This window comes from Schistocerca americana, chromosome 7 (assembly GCF_021461395.2).
Source record: "Schistocerca americana isolate TAMUIC-IGC-003095 chromosome 7, iqSchAmer2.1, whole genome shotgun sequence".
Classification (NCBI taxonomy): Eukaryota; Metazoa; Arthropoda; class Insecta; order Orthoptera; family Acrididae; genus Schistocerca; species Schistocerca americana.
This window is the reverse complement of record NC_060125.1, coordinates 592,494,626-592,515,374: the sequence shown is the minus strand read 5'-3', so window position 1 is coordinate 592,515,374 and position 20,749 is coordinate 592,494,626. Positions and strand designations below refer to the sequence as shown.

The 20,749-nt window shown below is 42.7% G+C and overlaps 1 protein-coding gene across 1 annotated transcript; it reads left to right on the top strand.

Annotated features, from left to right (window-relative positions):
• Window positions 1-924: 924 nt before the first annotated feature.
• Window positions 925-15,003, top strand: LOC124622377 (prostaglandin reductase 1-like). Its single transcript, XM_047148063.1, has 3 exons — window positions 925-1,128; window positions 7,009-7,359; window positions 14,485-15,003. Exons 1-3 carry the CDS (start codon window positions 928-930, stop codon window positions 14,935-14,937), a joined length of 1,005 nt encoding a protein of 334 aa, XP_047004019.1. The 5' UTR covers window positions 925-927; the 3' UTR covers window positions 14,938-15,003.
• Window positions 15,004-20,749: the final 5,746 nt, after the last annotated feature.

Genomic DNA, 20,749 nt, shown 5'->3' with positions numbered 1-20,749 from the left:
ATGGGACTTTCTTTTTGTCGGTAGTGACAATGGATGAGACGTGGATGCCATTTTTCAATCCAGAAACAAAGCGCCAGTCAGCTCAATGGAAGCACACAGATTCACCGCCACCAAAAAAATTTCGGGTAACCGCCAGTGCTGAAAAAATGATGGTGTCCATGTTCTGGGACAGCGAGGGCATAATCCTTACCCATTGCGTTCCAAAGGGCACTACGGTAATAGGTGCATCCTACGAAAATGTTTTGAAGAACAAATTCCTTCCTGCACTGCAACAAAAACGTCCAGGAAGGGATGCGCGTGTGCTGTTTCACCGAGACAACGCACCCGCACATCGAGCTAACGTTACGCAACAGTTTCTTCGTGATAACAACTTTGAAGTGATGTCTCATGCTCCCTACTCACCTGACCTGGCTCCTAGTGACTTTTGGCTTTTTCCAACAATGAAAGACACTCTCCGTGGCCGCACATTCACCAGCCGTGCTGCCATTGCCTCAGCAATTTTCCAGTAGTCAAAACAGACTCCTAAAGAAGCCTTCGCCGCTGCCATGGAATCATGGCGTCAGCGTTGTGAAAAATATGTACGTCTGTAGGGCGATTACGTCGAGAAGTAACGCCAGTTTTATCGATTTCCGGTGAATAGTTAATTAGAAAACAAATCGGAGGCCTTAGAACTTGAATGCACCTCGTACATTTGTAGAGAGAACTAGCTATTAATTTACACAACAAACGGATGTTAAATTGCAAGACAGTGGTGGAATTTGCATCTCATCGCCTCTCAGACCCACAGTGATTCAGCACCGTGAGTCTGACGACCTTCCATCTGGGACCCAATACAGATAGCGATGACAACGCGCCAAGGCCTCGCGGCGCGGCCGCGTTATATAAGCGGCGTGCAGCGACCGCGCTTGCAGTAGGACACCGGCAGCCATGGTGAAGGCGCGCAAGATCGTGATCGCCCGCGTGTTCCAGGGAGAGCCGCGGCTCCAAGACTTCCGCATCGAGGAGGAGGACCTGCCGGCTCTCCGCGATGGCCAGATACTCGCCGAGGCAGTCTACATCAGCGTCGATCCCTACCAGAGGGCGTACAAGAACATGCACCACGTCGGCAACACCATGATCGGCTCGCAGGTGAAGTTGCTGTCATATGCCTCCGTTGCTAAGCAATTCTAATTAACTCGCACTAATTACTGTCCTGACAGAAGAACACCATTGCGAATGACAAAATTATTACAGGTACGCCATATTGAAGAACACAAGTCCACACACACACGCTCACAAATAACATCACTGACTTTCCATTGGCACCCCCTGTTTCAGTTCACCACCGATGCAAAAATAAAATAAAAACGATTTGCTGTGCTGAAGTCAATGAATCAATTTACTTTTGGGTAATGACAGATGATAAAACTTTGCAAAAAATGTCGTACATGAACGAGTTCAATTTTTTGAAAGATAAAAGCCTTTTCAGGCGTTTTGACAGACACTCGTATTTCACTTTTTTTTTTTTTTTTTATTACTTGATTTAAGTTTGGAAATTTGTGGTAAGCTCCTACGCGACCAAATTTCTGAGGCCATCGGTCCCTAGGCTTACAAACTACTTAATCTAACTTAACCTAACCTACGCTAAGGACAAACACAAACACCCATGCCCGAGGAAGGACTCGAACCTTCGACGGGGGCAGCGGCGCGAACCGTGGCAGATTTAAGTTGCTTACAGGCGATGATGAATGAGAATAATATTATCACATGCTTATTTCTAATAAGTAACAAAGCTGAAGTAATCAGATCGATACGGAAACTGCTTTGTGAGTTGGTATTAATCTTAAATGATAACATTATGAATAATTAGTTTGTTGGTGTACGCCTTTTTTTATTTACTTGATCATAAAATGATAGACATAAATCTATCGTTAACTGAATGCGATTTTTGCCGTGGTCCTTTAGTTACGATCAATTTTATCTTCTCCTTCTTCTGTCCTTCAAGGCTGAGTCGTTTGTGCCTCTTCCGGCTTCACCTTTTACTGCCACCTCTTTCTGGGCCATCGTACGTCCCTTCTTCCTCTTGGCTGGTACAGCGTGGCCACTCATTCTTTGTTGGTGATGTTAGCATACAGTTTTATTTTGTTCAGTCTTTTCATTAGCGTTATAAATATTTAGTTCGTTCCTAACAACTTCATTTCTTATGCGGTCTTCACTGGGAACAACTCTCACTTCCCTAAAAAAAATCTCATTTCTGATGCTTGTGGTTTGCTTTTATCTCGTTTTTAAGGATCCATGACTCTCTTCCCTACAACAGTACACGATCAATTCATATGTCGTTAAGTAAACCATCAGTCTCACTGTATAAGAAAGTTGCCATTACTGTTTTACTGTAAAAGTCATCTTGTTGTGAACTGCTACTTATCACACACATTAATTCGACATTTACACATGTTTATGGTCTATAAGAAATATCCAAATTCCGTGTGTTTAGAAAAATAGGAATAGTCTGACTTGTATTTATGTTATTCTTGATATTGTTGACAACTGGCAAGTGTGTTATACGACCTTAAGTCAACAGTTACTTTATGTAATACCAATCGCTGTGACTAACTGACACTAGTTCAATCACTCCTTGTCCATCGACATATTTCATAAGCTTTATGTAACAAGAAAAATTTAATTTCTCTGAACCGACATCTTGCATTTTCCTAGAAGACGTGTTGTCAACAGAATCATATCACTCTTTTGAATACATAGCAGTTGATAAGAGTACAGCAGCCCTTCGGTTCAAGGTTTAGTTTCTTCTAACTTACACTACAGCTTTCAGCCGCTTGTGCAAACGCAGAAGAGTATTAATTGATGTGATATCTACGTATAAAAAGCATTGTTAGATCACTAATTCACCTGAAGACGAATGGAACGACAGGTATCAATGACCTGGGGGGGGGGGGGATATTTTTGGGTTCTGGAGAAATGTAGGATCATACGAGAAAATTTATCTGGGCAGATAGATTCAAAAACGGCAAAACAATATTTATAGCATTTCTATATTTAGAAAAAAACAATGACATTGTTGACTGGGATACACTCTTTGGAATTAAAAAGTTATCGAAAATAAAACACGGGGAGGAAAATGTATTTAGATTGCACAGTAACCAGACTGCAGCTGCCAAGAAGAATACGAAAAGGAAATCAGTAACTGCCTCTCCATCATATTACAGTCAGTACACTGAACAAGCAATGAAGGAAACTCAGGAGAAATTCGGAAAGCAAATTAAAGTTGAAGCAGAACAAATAAAAAACGCGTCAGTTCTCTTGACAGCATTGCAGTTCTACCAAACAGTGCAAAAAACTTGGAAGATTATTTGAACAAATGGATAGTGTCTTCAAAAGAAGTTGTAAGATGAATATCAACAATAGCAAAGCAAAGGTAACGAAGTGTAGTGGAATTAAATCAGGCGATGATGAGGGAATTAGATTATGAAACAAGATACTAGAAGTAGTAGACGACTTTTACTATTTGGACAGCAAAATAAATTACGATGGCAGAAGTAACGAGAATATGAAATGTATACTAGCAGTAGCAATGAAATCTTTTCTAAAAATAAGAAATAGGGAGTGGAAACAGTTGTCGGGTGTGAGGTCGAATGTCGTTGTGAATTTCGACAATATTTCATCAAACGCAACCGAATGACATCTTCAGGTGCGACTAATACATTGCTGAATAATGAATGTTATCACTGTCATAACTCAGCAGTGAGTTCGACGCACCTGCAGATGTCGATCAGCTGCGTCAATGAAACATTGTGCCTATTTCACAACGACAGTCGACCTCTCTTCCGACAACCTTTCCTACTAATCCGTCGGGTAAGCCTCAAGCAAAGCAAGAAAAACGTTAATACCGTGCACAAATTTGAAAGTCAGAATGTCTTCCACGACAGTATTTGCTGGATTGTAGTAACCTTATCTGTAATCGATTCGTGTAGAATAAACAGAGCAGACATGAATAGAATAATGTCGGATGTTACGGAGAATGCTTAACATTAGATGAGTAGACTGGATAACTGATGAAGAGAAACTGAATCGTGTTGAGCAGAAAAAAGTGCATGAGCAAAACTTAACTGTAAGATTGGATCATGAGGCATCAAGCAATAGTCAGTTTGGTAATTCGGAGAAGTGTGTTGCTACAAATTGTAGAGGGCGGCCAGTGTTCGGCTATGGAGTTTCATGCGGACAAAGCTTGCATTAGGTATGCAGAGATGATGAGAGTTAATCAGAAGGTCTAACAGATACAGACGCATCAAATCAGTCTTTGGAATGAAGACCCCGAAACAGCATATCATTAAATATTACTGTGTTGGCAGACTATATTTTACCATACACTACAGTGTGACGTTAATATTACGAATGTAAATCGATGGAAAGCACTGTGTGATAACTATTGAACTGTATGAAATGAAATCGTCATTACTTCTGAACGGTTTGCGTTAGCACGTTCAAACTGTACGGTTGGCCGCAGGGCACGGTGGGAATTAGTACTCAGATGCATGGTTTGGTTTAGCGAAGAAGCGCACTTTCATTTGGATGGGTTCGTCAATAAGGAACATTGGCGCATTTGGGGAACTGAGAATCCACAATGCGCGATCGAGAAGTCTCTTCACCCTCAACAGTTGACTGTGCGATATTCCTTGATGCCAAGGTGACTACCGAACAGTACGTGAAGGTTTTGGAGATGATTTCGTCCCCATTACCCAAAGTGACCCTGATTTAGACAAGATGTGGGTCATGCAAGACAGAGCTCGATCCCATCGAAGAAGGAGAGTGTTTGACGTCCTCGAGGAGCAGTTTGGGGACCGCATTCTGCCTTTGGGATGTATAGGGGCCACTGGCATGAGCCTCGATTGGCCGCCATATTCTCGGGATCTGAATACATGCGATTCCTTTTTGTGGGGCTATATTAAAGACAAGGTGTATAGCAATAACCCCAAAACTATTGCTGAGCTGAAAACAGCTATTCCAGAGGCCATCGACAAGATCAATGTTCCGACACTTCAGCAGGTCATGCAGAATTTCGCTATTCGTCTGTGCCGCATCAACGCCAATGAAGGCAGTCTTATCGAACATGTCATAACCTATATCCGAATATATGTAGTAACGTTTAAATGTTGAATAAGGTGTGTGCACGCTGTAGTTTGTAACTAAATTACGTTTTTTCATATAGTTCAATAATTCTCACGCTGTAATTCCTTTCTGTTATGCAGTCTGCAGTAGATCTTTCTCGAGCGCTTTGTAGAGAACTTGGGTGGCAAGAAATCAACAAGTGATTGAGAACTCTGAAGAAACTTTCAAACGCCAAGATCGCTAGTAAAGCTGATACAATGTCCGGAACATATAAAATGATCAATAAGTCACGCCTAAGACAGTAACAAATTATCAGCATTTGGCTGTGATTTCAGTTACATTCAGACTGCGTGCCACCTGTTTTATAGCATCCACACTATCATGAAACTCACAGGTTATTATATAAGTCACAAGTAACAACTAAAAGCAAGGTTATTCTACTAAAAGAGGCATTATAACTTTCAACGTCATACGCCATCTGTTGACCGACGTTCGTACTTCGTTCTGAGAGTCTTGTGTCTCAGGCTATCGATGTATAAACTGTCTATGGTCGAAGAAGTGGTCCACGTATTCTAAACACAAACTCGAACTGTAGTGCATGGCAAATTGTGTTATTCTCAACATCCACCATTAATATATTCACACTTGTTTCAATACTAAAAAATTGAAAGCCTGAGGAAGAATACATTTAATCCATACTTGCTATAGACTGTTTCGTTGGGGCAAAATTTTCTCTGTGCACAGTCGTGTCCAGTTCTCAAGTAACTTTTGTTTATCGTGTAGTAAAACTTACGTAGTAGTCCTGTCCATTATCTGAGAAACGTTTTCTGACTTTACCTTGCAGTTTTAGATTTTTTGATGAAAAGTGCGATAAACGTAGCAAATTGGGTGAACGTAAACATCAGGCTACACTGTAGGTCAATCTTTTACCACAACTTTTATTTGCCATTTTCATTCGTTAGCTCCGCCAATTCACAAGCAAACTATCGCCTTCCAACCTAATCCAAACATCAGGCTACACTAGAGATCAGTCTGTCTCAGTCTGTCATTACAACCAAGATTTTGTGGAGTTCTAATATCACACTCTAGCCTGTCAGCAACAACTGAGGATGAATGGTTCTAAATACGAGTATTAACAATATCATATCACCTAACATTTTGTCTCGTCGGTTATCGAAAACGCTAACGTTAGGTCTAAACAAGTAATCGCCTTTACAAGCGAGAACATATGGCTTCCGTCACGTTGTTACAATCCACCTGGCTAGGTATACCAGTTAGCAACGCACTTGTCAGTGACTGTTAGTCCTTACAAGTTACTAATCACAATGTAATAGGTCAGACGATAGCAACAGAAATATTTTAATGTTGGTGGATTGTGGAGGGATGTGTTTTGGTCTTCAGTCCTGAGACTGGTTTGATGCAGCTCACCATGCTACTCTATCGTGTGCAAGCTTCTTCGTCTCCCAGTACCTACTGCAACCTACATCCTCCTGAATCTGCTTAGTGTATTCATCTCTTGGTGTCACTCTACGATATTTACCCTCCACGCTACCCTCCAATACTAAATTGGTGATGCCTTGATGCCTCAGAACATGTCCTGCCAACCGATCCCTTCTTCTAGTCAAGTTGTGCCACAAACTCATCTTCTCCCCAATTCTATTCAATACCTCCTCATTAGTTATGTGATCTACCCATCTAATCTTCAGCATTCTTCTGTAGCACCACATTTCGAAATCTTCTATTCTCTTCTTGTCTAAACTATTTATCGTCCACTCCACGTTTCACTTCCATTGTGGAGGGATACAGGTTGTGAATTCGCAAAACCGTAACAAAACACTACTAAAAATACCAGTTATTACAATTAACAGAAATCACAAAGAGAAGTGTGTTAATCTCTGCCCACAGGTGGCCCGCATCGTGGAGAGCCGTGCGGCGGGCTTCCCAGTGGGGCGGTACGTGGTCGGCTACTGGGGGTGGCGCGACCGCACCGTGGCCGACGTGGGGCCGGATGCGCCCTACTTCATGTCGCCGGTCATGCTGGTGCCAGACCTGGGGGAGCTGCCCCTCTCCCTCTCTCTGGGGGTGCTGGGCATGCCCGGAATCACGGCCTACTTTGGACTGCTGGAGATCTGCAAGCCTAAGGAGGGAGAGGTCGCCGTAGTCAGTGGGGCAGCAGGTGCTGTGGGGTCCATAGTCGGGCAGATAGCGCGCCTCAAGGGGTGCAAAGTAATTGGTTTCGCGGGATCAGACGCTAAGGTAAGACACCGCTTCCATTTGCGATTCCTGCACCTATGACACTGTGGTGTGCGTACTGTAAGACCTTCAGTACACACACCATCAGATTATTTGACATGTCGCTCTAACGAAGTAGTTGAGTGTCAGCAATATGTCTCGTGGTCTTATCGTGGCGTGTTTATCTTCTGCCGTTAGGTCGGACGATAGAAATGCCACTTGCACGCTTAGAGTAGCAGATTTACGGTGACCAACCTAAAACAGAACTTGATTAATTTTCACACACATTTATTAAAATAATAACAAACATAAAAATTACTTACTTGGTTCTGGATGCTAGTTACAATTGACAATCTGAAGTTCCTTTGGTATTGGTACGTTAGTCTTATTCTCGCATATATCTCTGATACTTGACAAAAGTGTGTATACATTTATCTTCATGGCTATGTACAGGAATATGGTAATCTTATTAGGCGCAGACTGAAACTTGACTATAGACTGGTACAGACAAATGTAGACTGGTACAGACTAATGCAGACTGGTGCAGATTGGTGCAGACAAATGAAAACTGACTAATCGGAGGTCTGTACACTCGTTATAACACCACGCGCATTCGTGTATCACTGCGCGAGTGTGATCCGCGAGGAGAAAAAGTTCTACTTTAGCAGCAATCTCATTGGCTGCGTTACATATTAATACACAGATCTGCGGAAGCAGAATTTGGTCTGTCTCTATGGCAGCGCCATCTCGTAGTGCGGAGATGGACGAGCGCTGCGCCTGCGCTGTTGTGCTTAGCGGGGTGCGCTCTAGTGGGAAAGTTGTGTATGCGCTGACTACGTGGAACTATGTACACAACAGACGCAGGTGAGGTCAGTGCAGCATAATCTCATCAGATCAGTGACACTTGTTCGTAAGTACTGCTGAGTTTTCCTCAAAATCCTTACATTCTTCAGACATAGGAAGGCTGCCCAGAAAGTAATGCATCCCATTTTTATCTCAGCTGAAAACAATGCTACGAATGGGAAACGTTACGTATGTATTATTTGAAGTCTCCTGAGTGAGCGCGTCAAGTATCTGTCACTTCCGACAGATAGCGTAGCTGCAGGACAGTTTCAAAGTGGCGTCCGAGGGTGACACACGTTACAAGCAACGTGCCGCCATTGAATTTCTCAGTGTAGAGGAGAAACAGTGGGGAATACTCACAAACATTTGTGCAAAGTCTATGCAGCATCTGCTGTCGACAGGAGTACAGTTAGTAGCTGGGCACGGAGGGTGAGGTCATCAGAAGGTGGTTCAGTGGAGCTCGACGATTTGCAGCGGTCGGGGAGACCATCCACGGCTGTCACACCTGACATGTTGCAGCGAGCTGATGTTGCCATTCACGAGGACAAATGGACAAATGGTTCAAATGGCTCTGACCACTATGGGACTCAACATCTGAGGTCATCAGTCCCCTAGAACCTAGAACTACTTAAACCTAAGTAACCTGAGGACACCACACACATCCATGCCCGAGGCAGGATTCGAACCTGCGTCTGTAGCAGTCGCGCGGTTCCAGACTGAAGCGCCTAGAACCGCTCGGCCACACCGGCCGGATTCACGAGGACAGACGCATTACGACTCGGCAGTTGGCGCTGCATCTGTCAATCAGCAAAGGAAGTGTGGATGCAATTATCCGCATTTTTGGATCAAAAGCGTGTGCAAGATGGGTCATGCGGTTTCTAACGGTGGATCACAAATCGCACAGAAAAAAACATTTGTCTTGATTTGCTGCAACGTTTTGAAGCTGAGGGGGAGGCCTTCTTGTCCCAGATTGTGACAGGTGATGAAACCTGGGTTCACCATCTTGAGCCCAAAACAAAACGACAGTCGATGGAATGGCGCCATTCCCTTTCCCCGCAGAAGAAAAAATTCGAAGCACCTGCTTCCGCCAGTAAGATCATGATCATCGTGTTCTGGGGCTGTTAAGGTGTTATTCTCATTGATATGATACCAAGAGGCGGTACCATTAATTCAGGAGCATATGTCAACACATTAACAAAACTGAAGACGCGCTTCCGGCGACTTAGGCGCCACAACAATCCAGCAAATGTTTTGCTGCAACACGATAACGCTTGGCCCCACACAAGTATGAGGACTGCTGAACGCATCGCAGAACAGGGTTGGACAGTGATATTCCATCAACCCTACAGCCCTGACCTCCCCCTCGGGCTTAACACTTGTTTGGGCCAATAAAAGATGCCATTCGTGGAAGACACTTTGAGGACAATGAGGAGGTGATTCACACAGGGAAGCACTGGCTCCGTCACCAGGACAAGGACTGGAACCGACAGGACGTTTTGCGCTGGAGGAAGACCATAGAACGGGATGGAGATTACGTGAAAAAATAGGGTATGTAGATAAAACACCATTCATTCGTGCGTGTAATTCTCATTATGTCCAATAAAGAATTATTGAAGAAAAAAAATGCGGTGCATTAATGTCTGGCAACCCTCGCACAAAGTGTAAATAAAGACATGTGCATTACCTGCTCAAAAGTATTCGGACACCTCTATGTAATGGGAAATTGACGACTAATTGTCGCTAGAGGCAGACGTGCCAGTATGAAAGGAAGTGGGGAGAGAAGCAGCGACAGCAGGATTTATCAGTCGCGAGAGCTCTGTTACTTCGAATTTGAAGTCGAAAAGCGATGGAACAGCCACAGTAAACCGAGACCAGGCAGGGCTCACACACTGAGAGACAGGTACCATCGAATATTGCGGAATGTGGTTATAAAAATCGCGTGAAATCAGCGATAGATTTCACTCGTCAGTTCCAAAGTGCTACCAGCAGTACGGCCAGCACATTGGTTGTGCACAGGTAGTTAACAAACATGGGGTACAGTGATCGAGCAGCTGCTTATAGGCCACACGTTTCTGCAGTCAGTACAAAGCGACGCTTGGAGAGCTGTAAACAACAACATCACTGGCTAGTGGATGAAACTGATGATTTGGAGTAATGAATCACACTATACCTTGTGACAATTCCGTGGGAAGTTTCCGCTTTGCTGGATGCCTGGAGAACGATTCTGTGAGCAGTAAAATGCGGAGGAAGTGATTTTATGCTACTGGGGTGTTTGTCATGGTTATGGAGTGGTCCCCTTAATGGGTTTAAGAAAACACCAAATGCGGAAGGATACTTACACATTCTGCAATATTGCATACTGTGTACAGTAAAGGTACAGTTTGGAGACGATGAATGTTGTATCAGCGTGACACTACACTCTGCCACAAAGCAGCGTCCGTGAGCCCATGGTTTGTGTACAATAACGTTCTTAAAATTGACTAGTCTACCCAGAGCCCCTATCTGAACTTAGTGAATCACCGTTAGGACGTCGACTTCGCACCAGATCCCAGTGTCCAACTTCACTATCTTCTTTCGTTACTAGGAGGACTTGTGGCAAAAACTGGGGCCTAAGCCCCAGGGGTATGCACTGGATATACACCACAGTGGTTAGACCTAGGATTTCCTATGGGGCCATAGTGTGGTGAAAGAAGGTAGAACAGCGGGTTTCTGCTAAAGAGCTTGCTAATGTGCAGAGATTGGCCTGCTTTGCCATAACGGGCGGAAATAGCAGCACACCAACCGCTGGAATGGAAGCCATGCTGGATGTGCCTCCACTTCACCTTTGGGTTAAGATGGAGGCAGTAGCTGGGGCATATAGACTTAAAACTGGCCAAAACTGGGTCTCATTCGGATATCCAGAATCACACACTAACATAGTGAGTGAGGTAAATATAGGTATGGCCGGGGAAATGCCCGCCGACTATATAATAGCTCCGAACTGCTTCGACGAGCCTTACAACATAATAATTGAAAGTAGGGGGCAGTGGAAGAAAACAGTTCGACACCGTACGGGGGACATCGTTTGGTTCACCAATGGGTCGAAAACAGATCAAGGCGTCGGGGCAGGGTTGTAAGGGGTTCAACCAAGACTGGAGAGCAGCATCTCTCTAGGGAAACTGGCCTCTGTATTCCAAGCCGAAATTACTGCAGTCATGGCATGTGAGGAGGAGAATATGCGTAGGTGCTACACTGACCATAGCATCTACATCTATTCAGACAGCCAGGCAGCCCTGAAATCATTGGCAGCTCCTGCAACAAGATCTAAGATTGTTGCAGATTGCCACAGGGTTTTGGTGGAGCTAGGGGGAAGCAATAGAGTGTACCTAGTGTGGGGTCCCTGGCCACTCAGGGATCTGTGGCAATGAACAAGCCGATAGATTGGCTAGGATGGGGGCAACAACTCCATTTATTGGACTGGAACCTGTATTGAAAATCACCAAGGCTTTGGTCAAATTAGAACTACTGAAGTGGCTTAGGAAACAGCACGTAGGATATTGGACCAAGGTCCATAAACAAAAACATGGTAAGGTAATGATGCCCAAGCCATGTTTTAAAAGAAGTTCTGTAATCCTGGGATTGAACAGGAAAGAGATCAAACTCATGACTGGACTGATGACCGGCCATGGGAACCTCAAAAAACACCTACACACAATGAGTATAATGGAAGAGGACCCTAAATGTAGGATCTGTGATGAGGGTGAAGAAACTGCATCACACCTAATCTTTGAATGCATGGCATTAGAGAGTAAAAGATACAGAATCTTCGGGACAACTAGACCTGAAGAAATTGTGTCTAGCAAAAAACCGGTAGAGGGACTCTTTGCACTATTTAAGGGCACTGGTTGGCTTTACTAGATAGACAGGGAGCGGTACCGCACGATAAACCTAGTTTCGGTGCGGGCAGTGGCGGGTTAGACCTAAGCTGTTTTAGCTCTCCTGTTAAAATCAATCAATCAATCTTCTTTCGTTTCGGTTCTTGAGGAAGAATGGGATGGCGTTTCTTCACAAACACACACCTCACTAAAAGTGTCCCTAGGAGGTTTCAAGCTGTCATAAAGGCGGAGGGTGGACACCTCCAATATTAATGTCCATTAATAGGTATCTGGATGCTTTTGATCAGATGTTTAAGGTCGCACCTCCATTCAACGAGATTATGTTGGCTATTTTCAAAAAATTGTATGATGTGTCACTCGTACAAAAGCATATTGTTTGGTTGGCCGGTATAAAGAGAGCTTGAGAGATGAAGTGTCGTATTTGTATTACTATCGGTGAATATACATATGAAAAATAAGAAAAAGAGAATGAAACTGGCCATGCGTTCACAGCCTCCACTCTTCTCTGGAGACGTCTCAAGGATAGATGTTGATGAGCAGTACTCACGTGTCTTCACTCCGTACTGTACTGATGAACCATAAACCGTTTGCACTCAGTCTCTCAAGCACAACAGCTAATTTTAAAGCTCGAAATCTCATTCTTCACGAATATTCTAACCACTTACTATCTGGTCGAGTCTTGGCGCATTATCATTGTTTCCAGGCCACAGTGTAACACTGACCCGCTAAGGACAGTAGAAAAAAATGACTAGTTATGTTTCATTAACGATAATTACGTAAGTAAATTCAGAAAAATTACACTCTGTGGTTGTTTCAAAACCCCGACAGACAGTTCATTGTACGTACTCATCGCAGGCTTGACTTATGTCACAGTACTCGCACTTCTGCTGTGTCTGTGTGTTCTTGCACTGCAAACGTCTACTGTAAACGGGAGATCTTATGTTTATTACTGCCTTTCTTTGAAATTAAAATATCGACAAAAATATACAAAATAGAAATGTAATACAGAACGAGGAAGCATGCAGCGACGCAATATTTTTTCTGCATTAATCATCTGATCTCATCGCCACCTATACGAAATTTTTGGGGGTAATATAAACAAAAGTGGTTAGTTACAAGGATGTACCGGAATCTGTTGTTAGCTATTGAATAGAGCGTCGAGTAACAAATCCAGAAGTTGTCATCTTGAGGTTGAAGCTCTTCTGTCTGTGTTCGTTTACAAACAAATAATAGATGTATACAGAGCTCTCTATAATGGAAGTGTGTTCCCCGCCCTCAAAGAACTATCGGACAACACCGACCTATAAGCTCCTCCTCCCCCCACCCCTTTCCCTTACACACACATCTTTTTAAAGAAAATACATAGAAATAAATGAAAATAAAATAAATAATTAGATAAAAAACTAAGTAAATAAATAAAACACACACCCATTCACACACACAAAAACACACACACACACACACACACACACACACACACACACACACACACATGCATGCACACACACAAATCTTCCAAATAGAACTAGTTAATGTTAGGTAGACCATAACATCCCAGGCGTAAAATTTCGAAGTAAATAACTTTTCCACATTAAGATCTATATGGTGGCAAAAGACAAGCCGCGAAAGAAAACAAGTGCAATAAAAAAAAAAAACATAAAAACCCAGGAAAACCACTGCATATAAACAATACTTTGTGTTTCAAATTTGTAAATACTGTCTTCAAAACCAAAATTTATATGTTTACAAGTACATAGTAAAGAGCAATATTTCCTGTTTAATAGAAATAAAATAAAGGCCCACTGATGATTCTCAATATTCAGCGAAACATATGTGGTAAACAGAAGAAAAGGTAAAACTGGGTGTTTATGAAGGTGGACCCCCTCCAAAAACTAATCTATTCAGAAGTTAATAAAGGAAGAATGTAGTTGAAATAATAAGACACTAAACAACGCAGTTTTACCATTCCAGTAAAAATGAAAAGCAAGGCAAAAACTATTGTATGATAAACATATGCCACCATAATCAGATATCTATTAAAGCTGCAGAGGAGAAGTGCTAATTATGACCTATTTGTAGCAAAAATTGTGTCGTTCATCTGGAATGATTTGGAAAAACGAGTGAAAATCCGAATCAGGAGCCGGCCGAAGTGGCCGTGCGGTTAAAGGCGCTGCAGTCTGGAACCGCAAGACCGCTGCGGTCGCAGGTTCGAATCCTGCCTCGGGCATGGATGTTTGTGATGTCCTTAGGTTAGTTAGGATTAACTAGTTCTAAGTTCTAGGGGACTAATGACCTCAGCAGTTGAGTCCCATAGTGCTCAGAGCCAGCCAGCCGAATCAGGAGTGGATGTCATTATAGTAATTAGCTGTAACTTATTTACACAATGTGAAAACGTCCTCTTGTAGCGATATAACTGGCCTCTCTTCCGCAGGTGAAGTGGCTGAAAGAGGAGTTGGGATTCCATCACGCATTTAACTACAAGACGAATGACGTCACAGAGGCGCTGAAGCAGGCGGCACCTGACGGCGTCGACGTGTACTTCGACAACGTGGGCGGCGAGATGAGCAGCGCAATCATCAACAGCATGCGAGAGTACGGTCGCATCTCCGTGTGCGGCGCGATATCTGGATACAACGAGTCTAATCTCCCGAAGGCTACCATCATCCAGCACGCAGCCATATTCAAGCAGCTCCGCATGGAGGGATTCATGTACATCCGATGGCACGACCGCTGGGGAGAGGGCATCGGACAGCTGATGCAGTGGATCAGGGAGGGGAAAATCAAGTACCACGAGACTGTTACCGACGGCTTCCAGAACACTCCCAAAGCCTTTGTTGGCATGCTGCAAGGAGAGAACCTAGGGAAAGCTGTTGTTAAAGTCTGAAGCGTGAAGCATACTTCCGTACTAGATTTGGGTGCATGAGCGGGGCCAAAGACAATTTGTTACAGTATTTTGTTCAGTGAATTACAAAGTGTAGCTGGATGACTGGGACAGAATATTCTTTCAGAATTTGTTTGTGCTTTCACTTTTGTAAACTAAAAAGAAATAAATTTTATAGAAAACCTTTTGTGTGTTGTGTCCATTATTTAACTCCACAGTCAGATTATATGTCCCAGCACGTAGTTGTCGCAAAAACAACATAACTTAAGTGCTACACACCAACAACTATAAGAGCATGAAACGATAGAAAATATTCATGTAGCTGGTTAATGTTTGTGTTCTTAAGTAATAGAACCCAAATATGAAGTCCTCGACAGAGAGTGTTCATCAGAGACAAGGGTACCGTCAGGAGTGCCCCAGGGTAGTGTGATAGGACCGTTATTATTTTCTATACACATAAGTGATGTGGCGGACAGGGTGGGGAGCAATTTACAGTTGTTTGCTGATTATACAGTGTGTAAGGTAAGTTGCCGTGGTCGAAACACTATAGAATGAAACAAGATGACTTACAAAAATTTCTACTAGGTGTGATGAATGGCAGCTAGCTCTGAATGTAGATAAATGTAAGTTAATACGAAGGAGTAGGAAGAACAAACCTGTAATGTTCGGATGCAGCGTTAGCAGTGTCCATCTTGACACTGTGACATCTTTTAAATACCTGGGCGTAACTTGCAAAGCGATATGAAATGGAACGCACATATGAGGATTGTGGTAGGAAAGGATAATGGTCGACTTCAGCTTAGTGGGAAAATTGTGGTGAAGTGTTAATGCGACCTATTCTTGAGTACTGCTAGCGTGTTTGGGATTCCCACCAGGCCGAATCAAAGTCAGGCCGCTAGATGTATTACTGGTGGGCTCGAACAACACGCAAGTTCTATGGATGTGCTTTGGGAACTCAAGTCGGAATCCCTGGAGGGAAGGCGACGTTCTTTTCGGGGAACACTATTGAAAAAATTTAGAGAACCGGTATTTGAAGCTGTATGAATGCAGAGTCTCGCGGTGATAACATTGAATAAAATGTTCTCGGGTTCCCAACCGTGTCAATTGCTTAAAACTACACGAGCTTTCGGCCAAGCACTCCTTGGCCATTGTCAAGTGTTATGACTGCCAGTGGGCTGTTGGTGTGCCCTTATATACGCTAGCTGCCGGCTGTGACGTCACTGGTGCCCGTGACATTGCCATATATGGGCATGTTTTGAGTCGGCGTTCGATGTGCCCTCTTCAAGAGCGCGATCGCTGGATCCCACGCAGTGCTGAGCTGCAAGCCACCGTCTCTATTCAGGGTGTTTGTGGTAATTTTTATTTCAGTAGCTTCCTTTATTAAACTGTCCCAGAAGCCGTTAGTGCGAGCCACGACAGAGGTATCGCCAAATTTTATGTGGTGACCGTTTTTTAACGCATGCTCAGCTAATGCAGATTTCTCTGGATAGCGTAGGCGATAATACCTCTCTTGTTCTTTCCTGCGTTGTTCCACAGTGCGCACTGTTTGTGCGATGTACTTCTGGCCACACTCACAAGGTATTCCGTAGACTCCAGGTGTTCTGAGACCTACAGCGCCTTTAACTGGTCTCAGTAATTTGCTGATTTTCGTTGGAGGCCTGAAGATTGATTTGATCTTGTGTCTTTTCGTCATGCCAGCTTTGCATTATTACTAGAAAGGATTCACAACACAAGGCAACAGCTGGATGCAAATGGACGTCCTATTATGGCCTTGCACCTGCAGTTATCAAAAACACTCACAGCTTTGGACTGGGAATGGGTCGACGCTGCTACGGTATCTCAACAGACGTCAGCACAGAAACGAACTACAGAGAAGCAGAAAGGAAAGTTCGGCCGCCTTTCGCAAAAACAACGTGGTGCGGACCACAGATCTTCAGAACGCACCGTCATCAACTTGACGGCGAGAGATATAGACGCGGGTGCAATGTCGGCACTTAAGAAAGGACTTAATTTCGCACCTTCTCCGAGGGACATTCCTGTCTGTGAAGTAATAAGCGGTGTTGAACAGGCAGTCCACAATCTCCCACATGAAACAGCGGACGAAATACGGCGAGAACCCAGCTTTATACTGACAAAGGCGAAGTTACGAGCATCCAACATGACCAGGGCTGAGCGCAACGGCCTTCGAGCACTACGTAATGATGAAAGCATTGTGGTACTTCCCGCTGACAAGGGCAATGCCGCCGTAATTATGGAGTTCGAGGACTATGATACGAAGATCTGTGCGCTACTGATCGACGATACTTATCGGAAGCACCCTGTAGAGAACTACAGATATAAATGAAATATTGAAATTGTTCAGCCAATTTAGTAGAAAAGTCTTAAAACTACAGCGAAACCTGTATAATTGGGGCCAGTCCTAGTCCGAATTATAGAAAGTCGGAATCACATAAATGTTTTCTAAAATAGTTATCTGCAGCTGTAATAATGAATCTAACAAACCGTGGACGTAGTAGTTAAGTTGAAATGTAACATTATGCGTCTTTCTCATTCTTCTGAATGATAACGATATCATCAGCAAACAGATGAACATTTGTAATCTTAATTCCTTTGTTTATATTACATTTTCATTTACAAAGAGTGAAGTCACTGTAAATAACACAATGAACAGCAGAGTGCCACGTCCTTTTCTTTCTCCTTCGTTAATAACTATTTCTTCTAATAAATTCCTACCTATGTTTGTTACAAAGCGTGTATTTTTAGTCTGTAATATTTGTCTTGTGGTCATTAACTATCGTTGAGTATAGCTAGTAGCCAGAGTTCAGAAGATATGTAATGATATCACAAAAATGTGCGACTGGATTAAATGCGTTGAAGTTTGCAATGCAAATTCAAACATTTAACAAACTTGATGAATACACTACCTCATTTTAATACCCTTTTAAGCGATCAAAGAGATAGAATTTAGCGTAACTCATTATGTAAGCTTGAGAAAGCAAACTGAGCAGGTTTCTAAATTGTTGTGTCCCTGTACGCAACACAGTTACGTATGTTATCCGTTGTCGGCCTGTGAAGATACAGAATTTTTTGCGAAATTTAATTCTGGATTAGTCGCGTAATCATTAGGCGTATGAAGTTTCTGTAGCCTGTGGCCCCTCTTTTCTTAAGTTTAAGACTTTTTACGTAGTAAATTATGGAATATTACAGTGTTTTATGTCATTAGTATTTCATACGAAAGAAAGTATTCTTGATAACCATTTATGAACAAAAGGTGCAGTACGACCGCATTTCAGCTTCGTGTAGGATTTCATTGTTATAGCTATATAAAAGTAATCATAATCTCCCACCACGTACAATATTTAAGCGTGAATAGTAAAATTTAAAAAAAAATAATTTTTTATTAGTTAGAACCCTCGTCGCCGTATATAAATGAAAAAAAAAACGTTTCTACAGCGAATATTATAATAATGTTAATGATGTTTAAAAAATACATGAAAGAGTCATTTTAATGCAAAGGACATTTTTATATGGTCAAACATTTGTTTTGTGTTGCATTGTTGTTTGTTTGAGGCACTTGTTGAGCGGGGCACGGCGCTTGGATTTAAGGGGAGCCTCGGAGTAGATGAAGTCACGAGTCATCGGATGTTTAAACATGTTTGGAAAAAGATTGAGTGTGAATTAAATCTGCGTTCAGAATGCACATCTGTAGACAGTTACACAATAAATCTTCATGCTCATACGAATTAGTTAGCTATTTCAAGAGTGTAAACAGAAGAACGATTATTAAGTGACACATCAACATTTAAACCTATACCAATGTTTTCATGGTTTTACCATCCGGAACCTTTCCGGCCTACAGGTGAATAGGAGGGGAAGGGAAGCAGCGCGGAGTGGCCGCGCGGTTTGAGGCGCCATGTCACGGATTGCGCGGCCCCTACCGCGGAGGTTCGGGTCCTCCCGCATGGGTGTGTGTGGTGTAAGATAGTTTAAGTAATGTGTATGTCTAGGGACCGATGACCTCAGCAGTTTGGTCCCCAAGGAATTCACATACGTTGCAATTTTTTATTTATTCATTTTTTTGTCGGGAAGGGAAGGAAGTAGTGGGGATTTACTATAGATGTTTGCATTACTTCTCTACATAATCACCAGTCAGATTTAAGGATTTATCATATCTCTTCATGAGTTACTTAACTCCCCCTGAATATAATTCTATCACATGACTGTTAACCCAACGAGCACAGAACTATTAGTACCAAATTACTTACAATCCGAGAAACATGCAAGTAGTTGTCCAACAAATGATACATCCTGAAAAGACGGATACCACGAATTGTTTGGATAGTTTTCCTCATCATTTCGTTGGTCACGGAAAACGGACGATCACTTTTGGAAGCAACTTATTTTTTCAACCTCGTGTTCGTCAATGTGAAGTTCGTAACTATGTGAAAATTTATTTTTAAAGGGAAATTTGAAAATCTCGCTACACGATGCAAGATACACACTAGCCCGTACATCAAACAATTGGTCTGTGAGAGGGCAATCCGTTTTCAATGAAGTTTACATACGCCATCTCAGTGCAAAACAAAATTACTCATTTAAAAATGTTGGCCCTGAATATTACTAATCTTTATCGTTAGTCTTACAAAAAATCACTGTACCGGAACTGTTATTGTAATTAAACAGCAAATTAACATAAAAATTAACGCATCTGACTTTCTGATAAAACTGCATGAAAATTCACAAGATCTTTTACTGGTGCAAAACTTCTGAAGTGATACTGATATTATTTTCACAAATACACTCTGCCAAACACCGTGCCTTACATTGGAACATGAACTTTGCTGGTACTTAAATTTATTGGCCTACCTGTGGGCACTGAACGCTCATCTGCTCCGCAACTTTTTGCTACCAGGAATAATGATGTGACTGTTAAAAATCAAATTTAATTAATCGTAGTTGCTATGTGCAGTGCAAGATAGTATATTACCATTTTTCATAACCGCTTGTCAGTGCACAGTTCGCGATGTGCAATGCGATTGAGGAAGTAAATGAAAATGGTTCAAATGGCTCTGAGCACTATGGGACTTAACATCTGTGGTCATCAGTCCCCTAGAACTTAGAAGTACTTAAACCTAACTAACCTAAGGACATCACACACATCCATGCCCGAGGCAGCATTCTAACCTGCGACCGTAGCGGTCGCTTGGTTCCAGACTGTAGCGCCTAGAACCGTACGGCCACTCAGGCCGGCTGAGGATGACACGGCAGCCGGTCGGTACTGTTTGGCCTTCTTGGACTGTTAAGGCGGAGTTTCTTTTGTATATGATCGAAAATTCATTTTAGAGGATCGTTAATGTAGCTTGCAATAAATTGTGTATAATACGTTCTCCCCAGTGTTTTTCAGGAGTTCGTATTACTATAACACTTCGTGCAAACGATGTAAGGACAATGTGTTACTTGCACTTTTCCCAGCGGATAGAATAGTTCATCATCTTGCAGGGGAGCGTCTGGGATATTATTATTTCTTCTTATGGTACTGCGGATGATAAACTTTCAACCCTGCTGAAGGGCATATGTAATGTGCGACGCTGACAGCCTATAGGATGAACTGGTACCCTTCGGAAACGTACTCAGTGAAAATGGAGGCACTAACCGTCAAATTTATAGGATTCTACAAGCGAGAACGTCAGACCAACCAAAGAAAAAGCAAGAAGAAAGAGATGGAAAAATCTACGGCTTTTCTGCCGTTTGTGGGAAATGTTTTTACCCAAACTGCCAGAATAATGATAAAGTACATAAAGTACGTGTGATCTTC

Coding starts and splice junctions, on each gene's coding strand:
- LOC124622377 (XM_047148063.1), top strand. CDS start 928: ATGGTGAAGGCGCGCAAGATCGTGATCGCCCGCGTGTTCCAGGGAGAG. Junction 1,129..7,008: donor ACACCATGATCGGCTCGCAG/GTGAAGTTGCTG, acceptor CTCTGCCCACAG/GTGGCCCGCATCGTGGAGAG. Junction 7,360..14,484: donor TCGCGGGATCAGACGCTAAG/GTAAGACACCGC, acceptor TCTCTTCCGCAG/GTGAAGTGGCTGAAAGAGGA.